Source organism: Canis lupus, chromosome 9, assembly GCF_003254725.2.
Source record: "Canis lupus dingo isolate Sandy chromosome 9, ASM325472v2, whole genome shotgun sequence".
NCBI classification, from domain to species: domain Eukaryota; kingdom Metazoa; phylum Chordata; class Mammalia; order Carnivora; family Canidae; genus Canis; species Canis lupus.
In genome coordinates this window covers 35,088,283-35,104,443 of record NC_064251.1, presented here as the reverse complement: position 1 = coordinate 35,104,443, position 16,161 = coordinate 35,088,283, and the positions used below count along the sequence as shown (strand labels likewise).

General features: G+C 43.8%; 1 protein-coding gene across 5 annotated transcripts in view; it reads right to left on the bottom strand.

Moving 5' to 3' along the window:
* Window positions 1–16,161, bottom strand: part of YPEL2 (yippee like 2) — a 65,306-nt gene that overhangs the window by 27,019 nt on the left and 22,126 nt on the right. For all 5 annotated transcript variants that reach the window (XM_025439666.3, XM_025439663.3, XM_025439665.3 and 2 more), the window contains one exon: window positions 15,816–16,129. In XM_025439666.3, coding sequence (XP_025295451.1) covers window positions 15,816–15,932 — 117 coding nt within the window. In that variant the 5' untranslated portion in view covers window positions 15,933–16,129. The remainder of the gene's footprint in view (window positions 1–15,815; window positions 16,130–16,161) is intronic.

The following is a 16,161-nucleotide window of genomic DNA, read 5'->3' as shown; positions in this document are numbered from 1 at the left end:
GGTTTCATCTCAATTCCTAGGGACTCAGCCTGTGCTGTGGCTGGTCATCCAGGCACAGGAACATTTTGTCCACTGGCTTCTTCCCCCTCCTGACTAGCAGTAGCATTCATGTCTCCATTCCACCCAGCCCAAGGAATGAAACATTTCAAGGTTTGAACAGACAGGGAGTCAGGCACAGCCATAGCAGATTATGCAGAAACAGAGCCTGGCTCAGGAGCCCCTGCATTCTTCCCAGCCCACACATTGAACAAAGTTTCCTTGTCTCTTGACAGTTAAAATTTTTCAGCCTCCAATTTCGACCCTAAGGTAAAGTCTAAACATATGTATAATAGTGCCTCAGCCAAGTGAGGTTCCATCTGTCAATAAAAGAAGGGCTGGAAGTTTAGCCACCACCCCAGAGCCTGCCCCGTCAAATACAATCCTGGGGAGCTGCAGGACCCATTGCACCGCATGACAAAGGGACAAAGGGGTCTGCTCCAGTTTTTACCCACCTCTCCATCTTCCCTCCTCCCTCTCTGAGAAGCTTATCTGTCAGAGAGCAGCAGCCAATGGGAAAGCTAAGCTGAAAGGGCACCTTGGCTGTGGGATCTTTGCCTGACGATGTGAAATAAGAGACTGAGTATTTGGGGCAATTTAACACCAGCAGGAACCCAGCCAGAAGGTTAGGGAGGAAGGGACTGAATAGGCAGACATGTGTTTCACAGGAGATCTAACTCCCAGAGTGGAATCCCTCCCCTCAGTGCTGTGGAACTCTGCTCTAGTGAGCTGAGGCACACATGTCCCTGAGGGGAATTAAAAAAAAAAAAAAAAAGCCACTGCATAGGGTCACTCTCCCTGACCCAGTTGGACCACAAATTAATTAGGGCTTCCGAGCCCTGCTGACTCTTGAGTTCCTCTTCTTTCTGGTTTCAGGAGCAAAAGGAGCTAATTAGTAAACAGCTTAAGAATAACTTATTCTGCCTCTGCTGAGAATCACCTATGCTCTTCCTTCAACCCTTCCCCTGTCTGCCAAGGCTCTATGGGTCAAAAAACCCTATTTTTTAAAAAACAAGAAAACATAGACCATAGGGTACCATGTTTGGTGCAAGTTCAAGACCCCAGGGGGTTACCTAAAGATTTCAGAGCCAGGCAGACAGCCTGGGAAGCGCTAAGACAGCAGAGAAACCCAGCCCAGCCTACTAATTTAGAACAAGAGGAGCACCTGGGTGGCTCAGTGGTTGAGCATCTGCTCAGGGTCCTGGGATTGAGTCCTACATTGGGCTGCTGCAGGGAGCCTACTTCTCTCTCTGCCTATGTCTCTGCCTCTCTCTGTGTCTCTCATGAATAAATAAATAACATCCTTAAAAAAAAAAAAAAAAAAAAAAACAAGAAATAGAGTGGCATAGCATTTAGGGGTATGAACTGGAGGTCACAAACTGAATTCCAATTCTGGTTCTACCATTTCCTAACTGAGTCCCTTTGGCCAATTCAATTTGGCTAAGCCTCGTTTTCTTCATCCCCAACTGATAACAATGGTAGTACATCTCTCCCTTGGTCGGTAGGACAAAAGATGTGAGTCACACAAATAGTGCCCAGCACTTGTGCTGGTATATAGTTAGCACTCAGTAAAATGAGGACTATTATCATCATTATTAGAAGAAGGTCTCCAAAGAACTCTTTCTTTTCTCAAACAAATGTTAGTCAAAACCACCCTTTGTGGGGTGCCTAGGTAGCTCGGTGGCCCAATTAGGGTGTATGGTTCAGGACTTGGCAGGGAATCTGCTTGAGACTCACTCTCTCTGGTCTCTCCTACCCCATCTCACTTGTGCTATCTTTCAAATAAATAAATCTAAAACAATGACAACAACAACAACAAAAAAACCCTTTTGTACCTTCAGGGAGTGGAAAAGGCTAGAAGGCATACAGGGAACAGTAGGGCCAGCAAGCCCTGGCTACTTTCAAAGTGCTGAGGAAGCTGGGACTTGGGTGAGGCAAGCCAGGAAGCTAGCACATGGCATTTAAGGAGGGCCTCGCTAGGAGGTGCTGCCCCTGCACCTGTACAGCCCTAAGAGTGGATGCCTCCTTAAATCCTGCGGCTAAAGTGACTTATTTCCTTCCCCTGGCACGGCTTTCATTCCCAGTCACATTTAGAGCTACAGAATAGGAATTTATGGAGGTAGGTCCTGAAGATAGGCTTTTTTGTCTCAGATTATTCTGATGTGTTGTAGATTTGAGAATCTCTGCCAAGAATCCCCATTTTCTAAGGCTGGCTTCCACTACGTTCAGACATAGTAGTGGGAAGAGTGGGAACTCTTGGGAAGAGTGCAGAAGCCATCTACTTCTTCCCTTCACTTTTCACTGTCCCAAGCCCCATGACTACACCAAAAGCCATGTGAATTCTGCAACTCAGTTCTCACTTTAATGTAATAGAAAAACTCATAAACGTGGGGTTGCAATTGCCACCTAATGATGACTAAGTGAGCTTCAAGAAGCCAGCCAAGAGGGCCAAGCAAAAGGGAATACCTGGCCCAGCAAAGCAGGGAACTCTGAAAGGCCTTCCTCTGAAAACCCATCCAAGTTATGGGTGCTTGGTGTTTGCTGATGATTGACCTGGCTGCTGTTTAGCTGAAGGCATTACCAGAGAATTATAGCACTGGCTTAATTATCGGTGTTGATTAACTTTATACAATATCAACATCCCTGTCCACACAAAGTTCATGGATATACAGTTTTTAGAAGCTGGATACGTTGATTTTGTGAAATAGGCCATGGTATAATATTCTAATCTCAATCAAACATTAACATCTCTTGCTTAAAGTGTTCTTCATGGCTTCCCAGAGCATACAAAACTGAATCTAAATTTCTTAGCTGAGCCTTCTGGACCTAGTGCAATGCACTCTTTTTGACCTCCTGCTTCCCCCTCTCACCCTCTCCATCTCTTTCTGTGATTCCTTAGGCATGATCTCCTCTAGGGCATTTCTCTGCCTCTGCTCAGAATGAACCTCTCTCCCTTTCCCATTCTCTTAGAAAAAACTCATCCTGCTCTTTGCCCCTATAGCATCCTGAACAATCACCTCCTCAAAGACTGTGTTTCACTACATCTCATAATAATTTATCCATTTGTCTTCCCCACTAGACCATAAGTTATTTAAGGGCAAACATTTTCATGTGTCCACTGCTGTTTCCCCAATGCCTCATACAGTAGTATTCGATATATGCTGAATGGTCAGAGAGGTTACATGATTTACTCAGTGTCACACTGGTTAGTGGCAAAGCCAGGTCTAGAGCAGAGGCATCTTAACCCTGCATTCAGGGCTTTTAAAATGATGCCACGGACTCTGTGTCTGCAGGGCCCCACATTGTTTTCCCATGAGAGTGATGAGATTGTGTAAAACTTTGTGCACTGTCTGGCTTAGTCACTCTGTAACCTTCAGTGGAAATCTGGGGGTGCTTGATGGCTGAGGCTAAAGTTTGGCCTGTGTAGCTGACACCACAGAATATCAAACAGGACTAGTCAATGAGCACACTGCATCAGCTCCTACATTATCCGTACCAAATGTAACCACCATGTTGGTTTTAGAGTCCTCCTGAAATCACATAAACCCATTTCTCCAACATTCGCTTCACAACACTAATTCTTGTTTTATAGCCTAGGAATCAGCTAATGATGCACAAGGGACAAATTGAGCCTCTCACCTGCTTCATAAGTATTTAACTGGAACACAGCCCTTCTCATTTGTTTATATATTCTCTATGGCTGCAGAGTTGGGCAGTTGAGACCACATGGCCGGCAAAGCCTAAAATATTTACTATCCAGCCTTCACAGAAAATTTTGCCTGACCCTTGGTTTAGCTGAAGAAAGACGGAATAAGGACTCCAAAGAGCCCTCCCTTCTACCAAGAGACTAGTTGCCCCCACCCTGGAAGTTAGTGGACCGACTGGATTTTGCATGATGTCATTTCTTTTTTTTTAGCACTGTTTACAGGCCTGGGATCCAGAAGGAGATTTTGCCTGACAGAGACATACAGGGGCCTGAAATACTTAGCATATAGCCTGGCATATAATGGTGTTCAACAAATGTTTATTAAATAAACAAACAAAGGCATGGGAAGTCAGCCTGTGCCCCGAACAAAAGTCCATCCTCCCTCCTGTCAGCTTCAAGGTGACCAGTCACACAGGTGCCTGGCAGCAGCCTGGTGACCTAGATTTGTCAGACCTTATCTTATCGGCTTTCCTTCCTTGTGTATTTACCCAGCACCTGCCCCCACAGTGCCCAGGGCAGACTGGCCTGTTGTTTTTACAGAGAAGGAGACAGACAGGGAGGAGCTTTCCTCCCCCACAAATATACTTTGCCTTTTCTTTCTCCTGCTGAAGTGAGGATCAAGAAATATGGGGACTTGGAGCTTAACAAGCTCCAGTAAGTCTGGTTTCTCCTGCTTCCTCTCTCCTTTGGTTACCTGGGTAAATTTGTCTAGGGAAAACTTTAAAGGGCTCTCCAGAGCTCTACCTGTCATTTGGAACATTCTGCATCTAAAGGGGGAGGGACTTAGGGTAGAACTGTACAGTTTTCAGAAGTAAACAAAACAACTACCACCCAATGGTTGAAGGCCTGTTCCTGAGAACAGACATTCCTCCAAAGCCACATCAGAGAACAGGGGGTCTAATCCACTGGCCACCTCAAACTTCAAGAGCCTAGCTGGCAGTTTTTACTGGGCTGGGAGAGCCGAGGCTGACACTGCAATGGAGGACTGGGACAGTCAGGGAAAGAGCCGTGCGTAGGTGGGCATCCTCATGAAATCAGGCAAATTGGATGGAAAGCAATATGGAAATGCTGGTTTCTCAGCTGCCCCAGACAACCCTGGGTACCAAGTTCAGGATGGGAATCCCTACTTCTGCCACCAGCTGCTTCTGCAGATGATGGGCTTTCCAGTGACCAAAAGGTACTGGGCACAAGCTGGGTGAGGACAAAGCATACATCTGTTTGCAACTATATTCCCAATATCTAACATGTAAGAGGAGTTTACTAAATGTTGAATACATGAAAAGAAAGAGACAGAGAGAGAAAGAGAGAGGAATAAATGGTAGGATTTAGTGCAGGGAGTTTCATTCTGGGATCTTTTGTTTTGGCAAGGAAAAATTTTTCTATCCCCTCATCAATCTGTTGGAGAGTTAAAGTTAAAGCAAATGCTATTGGTGGGACCAGCCCTAACAGGGAGGAAAAGGAGTCTCCTGGTCCCCCAGACTAAATTATTTTCGTTTTGACAATGTAAGTTGTCCTTTCAAAGGCCCAAAGGTGTTGAGGAGGGGAGAGCCAGTGCCATCTGTTCCGCCTCTTGACATCACTGTGGTCTGGAGGGGAGGGAGTTCATGGACTGATTAGATGTTGTTGTTTTTAGCAGCAGCTGGTGGAGCTGTCTCCTCCTCTCTTCCACTCCTCCCCCTTCTGCCCCTGAGTCACAGTCCAGACACTAGCAACAGGCAAGGGAGGGGAGGGAAGCAGAGAGCTAAAGCTCTCCTTGGCTTGGCAGCCCTGACCCCAGAGACAATACTCTGGGTCACCAGGTCAAACCCTCCCCTCAGGAGCTGGCCCACTGCTTTGGAAACAAAGATATCAGAGATTCTTTTAGGGCCTTGTTTTTTAAAAATAATGAAAATGGCTTCTTTCAAAGAACCTTACTCCATCCATACCAGGAAGCATCACAGGGTGAACCAAACTGACAAGCAATTCTTGGCTATGAAGTCAAATCCAGGCTGCTGTTAGAGCAGTTTAAGGTCTCAGATTGGTTGCAGTGTGAGTCGGAGGAAAAATCACCACCTGACAGACTAGAAGGGAAAGGGGCAGGGGCAGTTTTTTCCATTTAAATTCTAGAGTGCCCTCATGGCTGCCTGCAGGGAAGCCAAACCCCACCGCTGTCAGAGAGTAGAGGCTGCTGCTGTTATTTATCTTCAGAGACCTGCTCATCCCTTCGGAATTACAAGGAACAAGAAATTCGGCGATTATAGAGGTCTCAGAAGACCACTGGCAAGGGTATAGCCAATAGGTAATAGCTGAGACTCAGAAAGAAGTAAGGGCCAATATACCAGGACAGTTAGGGGTGCCAGCATCTGGTTATGTTTGCCACTTTAGTTTTACTTAGTGAATATACAAAGGTAACAACTACCAATCTTTATGGAGCATTTCCTATTATGTCAAGCACTGTGAGAAATACTTTATATTGATGACCTCCCCTAATTTCCTCAGAAATATCTTAGGTATCTAGGGCAGCCCTGATGGCCCAGAGGTTTGGCACCGCCTTCAGCCTGGAGTATGATCCTGGAGACCCGGGATCGAGTCCCACGTCGGGCTCCCTGCATGGAGCCTGCTTCTCCCTCTGCCTGTGTCTCTGCCTGTGTGTGTGTGTCTCATGAATAAATAAATAAAATCTTTTAAAAAAAGAAATATTTTAGGTATCTAATATTAATATTATTCTCATTTTCCCAATGACAGCATTAAGACACAAAGAGGTGACTTGCTTTGCATAACTACTATGTGAAGTCAGGCTTTGAACCCAGGCAGTCTGGCTCAGAGATTAATATTGTTAACCACTAAGTTACGTTGCCTTGTATCATCTGTTGCTGCTATATATTAGAATCAGAAGATGGGGGGAGGAGGGGAGGGACACTTTAATGACAGTCTCATCTAATGCCTCATTTGGATGACTGAAGAAAATAGAAGGCCAAAGGGAACAGTCTTGCCCAAGATCATACAGCTTGATACTTTTGCTTTGCCCCTGTCAGCCTTCTCCTCCAGGCCTTCCTCTAGCATTTACAAGCACCAGTTATGTACATGGCTGTAGGTGGTGTGGCAGAGAGGAGGTGGCAAAGTACAAAGTCAAGAAGTACTCAGTTTCTCTGGGCTTTGGTTTCCTAATCTATAAAATGAGGAGCTGAAATAAAAAATCCAGGTTCAAAGGCCTCTCTAGCTCTAACGTTCTGAAGAGCCTTTGACTCTAGGTCATTTAGAGTCTTATTAGGAAGACAATTATATGTAAAAAGTGCATATAACCACAATAACACAGACCATATTATTATAAGACAGTCATTATTAATTGCAGTGAACTTAGGAGTTCAACATAGGGAAAGGATCCTCTAGTCCAGCAAGACATCCTAGAAAATACTTAAACTAGTCTTCAGGAATGGGTAGAAAGTGAAAAAGGAAGGGAAGGAAGGGAAAGAAGAGAAGGAAGGAAGGAATGAGAGAGAGAGAAAAAAAAGAAAGAGGGAGAAGGAAGGACTCTTCAGGCAAGGGAAATGGCAGGAGGGGAAACACAGTAGAGTAGGGTTTACCACCAACACTACTGAGAGACCAGAAAATAGGTGATGTTGAGGCACCTGGGTAGTGCAGTCAGTTAAGTGTCCAACTCTTGGTTTCTACTCAGGTCATGATCTCATGCTCCTGAGATCAAGTTTTGTATCAGGTTCTGTGCTGAGCACAAAGTCTGCTTGGATTCTCTCTCCCTCTCCCTCTGCCCCTCCCCACTCTGGGTGTGCACGCACGAGTGCTCTCTCCCTTTCTCAAATAAATAAATCCTAAAAACAAAAAAACAAAAAAAAGGAGGGGGAGGGGGAAGAGGAGGAGGAGGAGGAGGAAGAAGAAGAAGAAAAAGAAGAAGAAAAAAAAAAGAAGAAGAAGAAGAAGAAGAAAAAAAAAAAAAAGAAGAAAAATAATTGATGCCAAAAAGCTACCCAAGGCCATGACTATCAAGCTATGGTAAAGAGGGCACAGACCTATCTAGATCTCACAACACACAGCTTCTTGGTAACCTATGTCCTTAGGCAAGTCACCTAATTCCCACCGTGAAGGGCTGTTGTAAAGTAAGGGATGGAGTAATAAGAAAAATGTCTAAAGGAGTCCCTGGAACATAGTATATGTTCAATAAATAGTAGTTAAGCAGCAATGTACATTTTTCATCCTGTGTTTTTTAGGGCAACAACACAACCACATATGTAAACATTCTTCTGCCCTCCACAGTGAGCCTCACATTCCTTTGTACCCTAAAGATAATAGGCTAAGTACAGGAATCACACTGACTTCATCCCTATCCCCAATACCCAGCATAAAGCCTGGCATGTTGTTTGAAATAAAAACTGAACAATCAGAATATGACGGTGGATTCTGTTCAGGCCCCAAAAAGAAAACAGCAGAACCAGCAATGGTGCAGCTTTACTATTCCAGAGACAGACCGAGTGCCAGCATTCAAATAAAAACATAGGGGTAGGGTCCTGCACCTACTTCTTGTTTCCCAGAGAAGGCATTCTGTTGAAAAGAGTTTCTTTGGATTTTGACTAAGTACACAAGCTTGCAATCATCGGCATCCTTACTGAATGCCAAGGCATTAATGTACAAACCAATCTTAGGATTGGAACCTTACAGGCATTTGCAAACCACAGAGTTTTCAGGGTACGCCTCATAGCTCAAGTCAACATTTCCTTTTGGTATTTAAAGCAACCACATAGAAAGGATCACATCTGAGCAGATTCATGTTCCAGCTGCCTGCAGTCCGCAGCAAAAAACACAGATGATTCACCAGACTTAGTCCCTAGCAGCTCCTTTGATAATAAATCGGTAAGCAATTCTACTTGTGTCTATATCATTTTCAGAGGGAGCAGACATGACGATGGGACAGGTCTGCCTCCCATCCAAAGAGTGTGACTTCCTGAACTTAATCCCTCTTATTTGTGACTATAAATGGCAGGTTTTTTAAAATCCTAGAACGCTTGTATTTCTTTCTCAAGCAATGCTCAACAAATCTTCACTGAATAACTATCATGTGCCCCAAACAGCCAGAGACCACTGCAATGCATACACACTAGTTCCTCCATCTCCAAACTCCTCTTTAGCAGTTCACCTACCACACCACAACATCTGCAAAGCTCTGGTCGTGTCACTACTTGCTCAAAAGTTTCAATGGCACCCAAACGCCAGCAGTATAAAATCAGGACTTCTATTCTTCCAACAATCTGGCTTCAACCTACTCCTTGGATCTCTTTTCATAGCTCTTCAGTATCTGACCTAAAGCTCCCCACATGCTTCCTGCCTCCACTTCTTTGTTCATGCTGCTCTTTTTACTGGCCCCTCCCCACCCATTTCCAAGTGTCTACATTCTTGCTTCAAAGCACATCTCAATGTCATTTCTTCTACCAAGTCTTCCCAGAACTTCAATTTCTAGACAGATGGACCTTAAGGGGTTTTTTTGTTTTTGTTTTTGTTTTGTCAACAACCTTTTGAGAACCTGAAGAAAGCTATGGAACCCTCCCTTGAAAAACAGACATGCACACAGAATTAAACATACAATTTCAGGGATCCCTTAAAGCCAGTCCATGGATCCCAAGTTAAGATCATCTATGTCTGTCTCTATTTCAGAGTACTGACAGTCATTCATTCGTATATTTACTGAAAATCTACCAGTCTTTAGGAGCTGTGTGGAGTGCTAGAGAAACAAAGATGGTATCACAATTATCTCCTCAAGCAGTTCACAAGCTAATGGAGACATGCACTGTTACACTGTGATAACTGCTCTAAGATAAACATAAGATGAAATACAAACTTCAAAAAAGAATAACTTATGAACCTATTATCTCTTAACTAGAGTCCAAGTTCCTTGAAGATAAAACCCCTGAGGGTAATATTCTAATACTACTAGAGTGCTACATACACACATAGTACAGATTTAGTGAATGTGTAATGACAGAACAGAACCAATGAGACAAAACAGCAAGTATAGGCACAGTCCCCACTGCCATTACCCACATATGTCAGAGGCTTCTGGATCCAGGTAAGGTGGTTCCCTATTTGAGCAATCATGCTATACAAACAAATTATCCCAGACTAATTTATGTTTTATCTCACCTGAAGTAATTCAATCTCCCTCCCTATGGAGAGAAGATAGCATAAAATATTACATCTTACAAGCTCCAAATGGTTTCTTTTCACCAAGGAACACTGTCATTTAACTATATCCCTTTGGAGATTTTCTGTATAGACTTGGTTTACCTGTCACCCCTTCCTGAGGGATCAACAGATTTTTGCCCTCCTCCAGAAATAATACTTCATTAGAAGATTAGGGCTTTAAATGTCAGATAGTTGGGGAAAAGAAGTCAGTAACTTTAGATTAAATACGTAATTTTCTTTACAAAAGCTAAATTGAAAGTGGGGGTGCCTGGATGGTTCTGTAGGTTAAATGTCCGACTCTTGATCTCATGATCTCAGGGTCCTGAGTTCAAGCCCCACATTGGGCTCCACACTGGGCATGGAGCCTACTAATTGAATGTGTTTTTAAACAGAGCTTATTGGCTTACTCTGGAACTCTTCTCATAATTTATCATTTCTGCCTTTGCTGTACCTCAGAAATGGTCTTTAGGAAATCAACAAATGTTCAATGATGTTTTATCAACATTACAAAGGAAGTAAAGGTACCCACTATGGTGTAGGTCCTACCAACATGGTTTTTCTCAACCTCATTTTTCTTAAATCAGTCACTCTGGTACAATTATAGATCCCAGTATTGTAGAAACAAAATTTTCACTTTCTATGATATGGACATTTATATGTTTATATACAATCTAAGGTTTTTTCCTCCTGCTGGAATAGAAATACTAATTTTATTGAATTATAGTTTTTGTAAAAGGCATTCTCACATATCTACTAGATACCAAAAATCTTTCAATTAATAAAATTAGAATTCATATATTTTTTGCAAGTTAGAAAAGCTCAGAATTATCTTCAAGAGACATATCTTATTGTACATATTCTTCATGAATTATGCTACTTGATGTGACACAGCAGCCATCAACACTACTACATACAATCCAAAGTTCACTATAATTTTTCAAGACACTTAAAAGAAATTAGTGGATTTTTAGAAATCCTATTCTTGTATGTATTCTTTACATCAATTTTCTAGGATATTTATTAGACATTAAAGACAAGCTGGTGGACAGTGTAAATTAAGAGAAACAAATCCCCGATAAGTAGAACGGAAAGGATGGAACAGATCTCTGTACCTCCATACCAGCACCCCTCCAAGTCTAATACCTCTAGGCCACTGTGTTAGGGGTATAGGTCTTCTTGAGAATCACTGGTGTGGAACACTAGGTCTCAGAAGCAGAGGTAGGAAACAGCAGGCAGGGTGGACTTCTCGGTAGCCAGAAGACCAATACATGGCTTCAGAACATCTTCCTCTCTGCCACTTTTCTCAAAGCAATGCTGCATCTTACATCTAGGCAGGCAGGTAAATCCAAAATGCTACTACTGTAAACCCGATGGAACCCAAGAGGAAACAAAAAGAACTGTCCTCCTAAAAGTGCCCAACCTCAGAGGGAGGCCCAGGGCTTGAAAAACAGCCAGTGCTCCTCACACAGAGCACAGCTGAGGGGGTGTGAGATAGAGATGTCTGGCATTAAGGCTGTGGAACCTCAGGCCAGTCACTGAATTGTCTGTGGCCTCTTTCCTCAGGAAAAGAGGCTAGACTAGATGACCCATAGTTCTGGGAATTCTGTACTTGTCACCAGGCGATAATCTGACTTGAATATTTGATATAGTAATTTATATAGCTTTGGATGGTGAAGAGATTTCTGCCTCACCTCTGGACTGGACACCACTGCACCTAGAACACTAGAGCAAACTGTGTCTTGGAATGAAGCCACCATTCCCAAAGTGAGTTTGTGAGAGATTAATCCAATTCACCATTCCCAAATAGCCTATTTCACAAAGCCATCAAAGGGTGATGGGGTCAGCAGGAGGGAAGCAAAGGAAGGATCACAGACAGAAAATTTTCACAGAAAAGCTTATGACGATCCAGCTTTCTTTAACAGCCAGTTCCCACTGAAATGAACATTAGATTTTTCTTGCTTGGGGCAACTAGCTGGTCCAACTGAAACTATTATTATTTTATAACCCAAGTATATTTTCATAATGGGGCTTGCACCATTAAGTGAGAAAAAACAATATGAGCAATTCCTCATGCCAACTTAAAATACCTCTGCCTGCAAACACTCCAGTATTTAGACCACAACACCCCCCTAAGAAAGAAAATGTAGGATGTCTCAGCACATTCCCTAGATAGTTCCATCATCAACTCAAAAAGGCCCCCTATCCCCATCCTACAGAGAAAATGCTCTGTTACCTTTTTGCAGACACATACAACTTTGCTTCTATGGCCTTTTGAGAAATCCAACTCCTGGGCTCTACATTCTAAAGTGAAACTATCTTGGCTAGACCAAATTTGCTTGGTGTCAGGCAAGAACAATCCCCTCCACCCCCTCCAAACCTCCTTTGGACAGCAAACCAAGACAAGCAAAGGGACTACTTTCTATCTGCATAGGAGCTTTGTGATTTGCCAACCACCCACACACCCATGATCTCATCCAGTCTCATAAAAACCCAGTGAGGTAAACCTCCTCACTCTACCTTCAAATAAGGTATGCCTACCTCATAGGACTGTTATGGAGATGGCACATAGTAAGCACACAGTGAGTGCTAGCTACTAGGCATTACATACAGCAGCAAATATTACTTCACTCATTTTTTTAGTGAGAAACTGAGACTTGAGGTTGGACAGTTGATTCCAAGCAATGAGGCCTCTGGGGCTTATAGCAAGCTGGGAAGGCAGAAAAACTAGTGGAGGATTCTTTGCACCCTATTAGGATAGATCCTAATAGTTCAAAACATTACAATCACACATTTCCATGGGAGCCCAAAGTCCTGATTTTGTTCCCAGTTCTCTACTAGCCGAATAGAGTTTTAGCTCTCTGGACCTTTGTGTTGCCATCTCCATAATGAAGTCAGACACACTTTTTTTTTTTTTTTTTTTTTTAAACCAAACAACGGAATGTCAAGCTTCCAGATGAAAGGCTCTGTTACAAGTACAAAGTATCATTTAATTACACTGCTGCTCCAGTTATCTGCTTTCCAGCTTCTAACTCCCACTGGGCAGATTCTAAAACCGCATAGGAGATTGTGTCAGGAGGGGAGAACAGGAGAAACATTCTATCCCTGAACTTTCTTAAATGGGAGAGAGAAACAAAATGAAAAGAAAGGCCTATTTTTCAAGGAGGGGGCTGGGGCAACAATCTTTCCGTTAAGGGGACCTGCATAAGAATCTATAGATTATTTAACGCTGGGGGTGGCTGTGGAGTGAAATAAAGGAATCTTTGTGCGATGCCAGCCACAGTTCTCTCATTCCCTCCCCACAGCCAGGCATTTAACCCAACTCTTTAAATCATCAAGCTCTAATGCACCCCATCTGTGTGCCGGTTGTAGCCAATGAAACTGAAGCCTGTGCTGACTTTGGCTTGGACTTGTGAATGAGCCTTTCTGCCCCAGAAGGGGCAGGAAGGAGGACATGAGGCCAACAAAGACTTTTTTTGCTCATCACTTGTCTTCTCCCAAGGCTCAAGCTCCACCCATCTGTTTATTTGATAATTTCCTGAGCTCTTGCCATGGGTCAGGTTCTGACCCAGAGATGCAAAACTAGTAGACAAGGTCCCAGGTGAGAGAGAACATACAAAGGCTCCTGGGAGAGAGGAAAGAGGTGAAGGAAAACTGGCTGCTGTTGGCTGAAGTGCAGAGGCCTAAAATACCTCCATCTGCATATTCAGGGACGTTGTTTAGTTCCAAGTGGTTGGAACATAAAGCAAGGAACTGGCAAGAAACTTCATTCAAAAAAGGCCAGATTGTCCGAGGCCCGGAATACCAGCTTCAAATCTCAAATCTCAGTGTAGAAGGCCACTACCATCTCCACATGTTCTGTCCATCTAACAAGGCCCAGCTTAAACACCACCTTTTCCAGAAATCCTTCCTGAAGTGCTCAAAGTAACTGCTCTCTCTTCTTTGGGCCTCTAATTTGCATTCTTGGACAGCCTGTAGGAGTCTCAACTTCTCCATCCGTAAAATAAGATTAACATCACCTCCCTTAAAGTTTTCTTATGAGGGTTAAGTGAGATAACAGTTTAAAGTGTCAACTAGCAGTTTTTAGTACATAGAAGGTGCTAAAATACATTTATTTTATTGTTACCTCAGTTTCTTATGATACATAGCACTTTCTCCTGGTATTAAAAAGATGTCTTGGCTTCTATTTTCTCTGGAGAGTTCCAGAAATAGGACAGCTTACATTTTCCCTGCAAGCTTGCCGGCCCCCTTCCAAGGCAAGGGGGACTGACTCTTCTCTTCCCTCACTGACACAGCCTCCCCACATCCAAATTCCAGACTTGGGATCCCTGGGTGGTGCAGCGGTTTGGCGCCTGCCTTTGGCCCAGGGCGCGATCCTGGAGACCCGGGATCGAATCCCATGTCGGGCTCCCGGTGCATGGAGCCTGCTTCTTCCTCTGCCTGTGTCTCTGCCTCTCTCTCTCTCTCTCTCTCTGTGACTATCATAAATAAAAATTAAAAAAAAAAACAACAACAAATTCCAGACTTAAGGCGCTCCCAAAAGATTCAAGAAGAACCTGAGACAAGATGAGGCCGACAGAGAAGGAAGCTATAGGGTGGCTGGAACATAAATGGCATAAAAGAGAGTAATTAGCAGAAACCTAGAGAAGTGAAAGTGGTCCAGAGGCTAAGATTCTGAGGGCTCTAGGGTTCAAGCTCTGTGGTAACCCTGGATCTTGGAATGGACATAAGAGGAGGACTTCTGTCCTCAGTTCTGATTTGAGAAGCCCCACAACCACAGACATAGTTATTCAAACAGCCTCCTTTACTTCCTATCAAATCAGCCAGCCGGATAGGACTGTTCTAGAACTACTGATCTTTCATACCTCTCTGGCTGGTAGTACCAAGCCAGAGGCTGAGAAAATGATGCCACCTTTTCTAACAGCTCTTGAAAGCAGATCAAGAACACGATTTTTTATTTAGTCTAGGTATGTATAAAGTTGTTTTTTGTTTTGTTTTGTTTTTTTTATGTTATGAAGTCCCAAGTTCTAAGGAAGGATGCTTTTTAAAGAGAAAAGGTCCTCATAATCTTTCTCTTTTTTGTGCAGCCTAGTAAAACCCACTTCTCCTCCCATGGGAATTTAGGGCCAGGAGGGAGTTCCCTTGAAAATACTGCCTTGAAGGAGCCACTTCCTGGACTGCCCACCGGGATGTTGGGTTTATTGATTCATAATCCCCCCAACCCAATTGTAGGAAACAGTCGCTAAAGCTTTTCCAGGAAGATAGGGTTCTATTCTTCTGATTATGACCAAGTGTTACATGAGGTAAAATACAGTGTAGAACCCCTAAAGATCCCTGAGGTCAATGGGTCAGCTCTTTACCAAGCCACTTTTGGTCCTCCCCAAAGGCCACTCATTTTAGTAATTCAACTAACCGTCTTATAACCTTCCCAGGGAGCTTGGAAGGCAATCCTCTCATCTCAGCTAAAAAAGCCCCTCCTACAAGATACCCTGCCCCTACCACCTTTCTTAGAGTTCATTTTCCAGGCAGGCAGCACTCTACATAGCATTTAGCTGCAAACTTAGCTAAGCCAGCCAAGTGAGAGGTTCCAATCACTCCTCAGTCCCTCTCCCCTCCAGCCTATGAGCCACCAGCCCCCCAGCCTCCAAAAGGGATGACATCTAATTTCCAAAATTACAAACTAGTACTAGTTTGTAATTTTAAACTAGTACATCATCCCTCCAACTTAGTTATCTCTCAGTTGAGTGAGAAAGCCATGCAGGTTAGCCCTCCCTGTACCAAAAAAAAAAAAACCAGAATACAAATATCCCAGGTTCTTTGGGAGAACTATAAACCTGTACAACCTTATGAACCAGAAGTGTCCCCCCACCCTAGAGGAGGGCAAGGAAGGCCTACAGAGAACATATACCTTAGAAATGAGCTCATCATGATTGGCCAAGTGGGCTCTGCAGTGAATGCAGCTGTAGGTCCGGTGGCAGGAGGGCAGATATGCCTGGAAAGTCTTGGATCTTGTCATCTTCACCATTGGCGCCGCTGATCGTGGGGTGAACTCTGGAGTGGCCCACGAGGCACTCCCACAGGATGGATCGCAGGGGAAACACCGAAAGACACAGGTAAAGGCCGTGGTTTGGCAGGGGGTAGGTGTGGGGCAGGCTCCACACACTGGTGATGTCTTCAGAGGAAGGACCCTCAAGCAGAGGTCTAGGGCTGGTTCTCAGCAGCCTGCAGTACCAAGATAAGGGGAATATCATTAG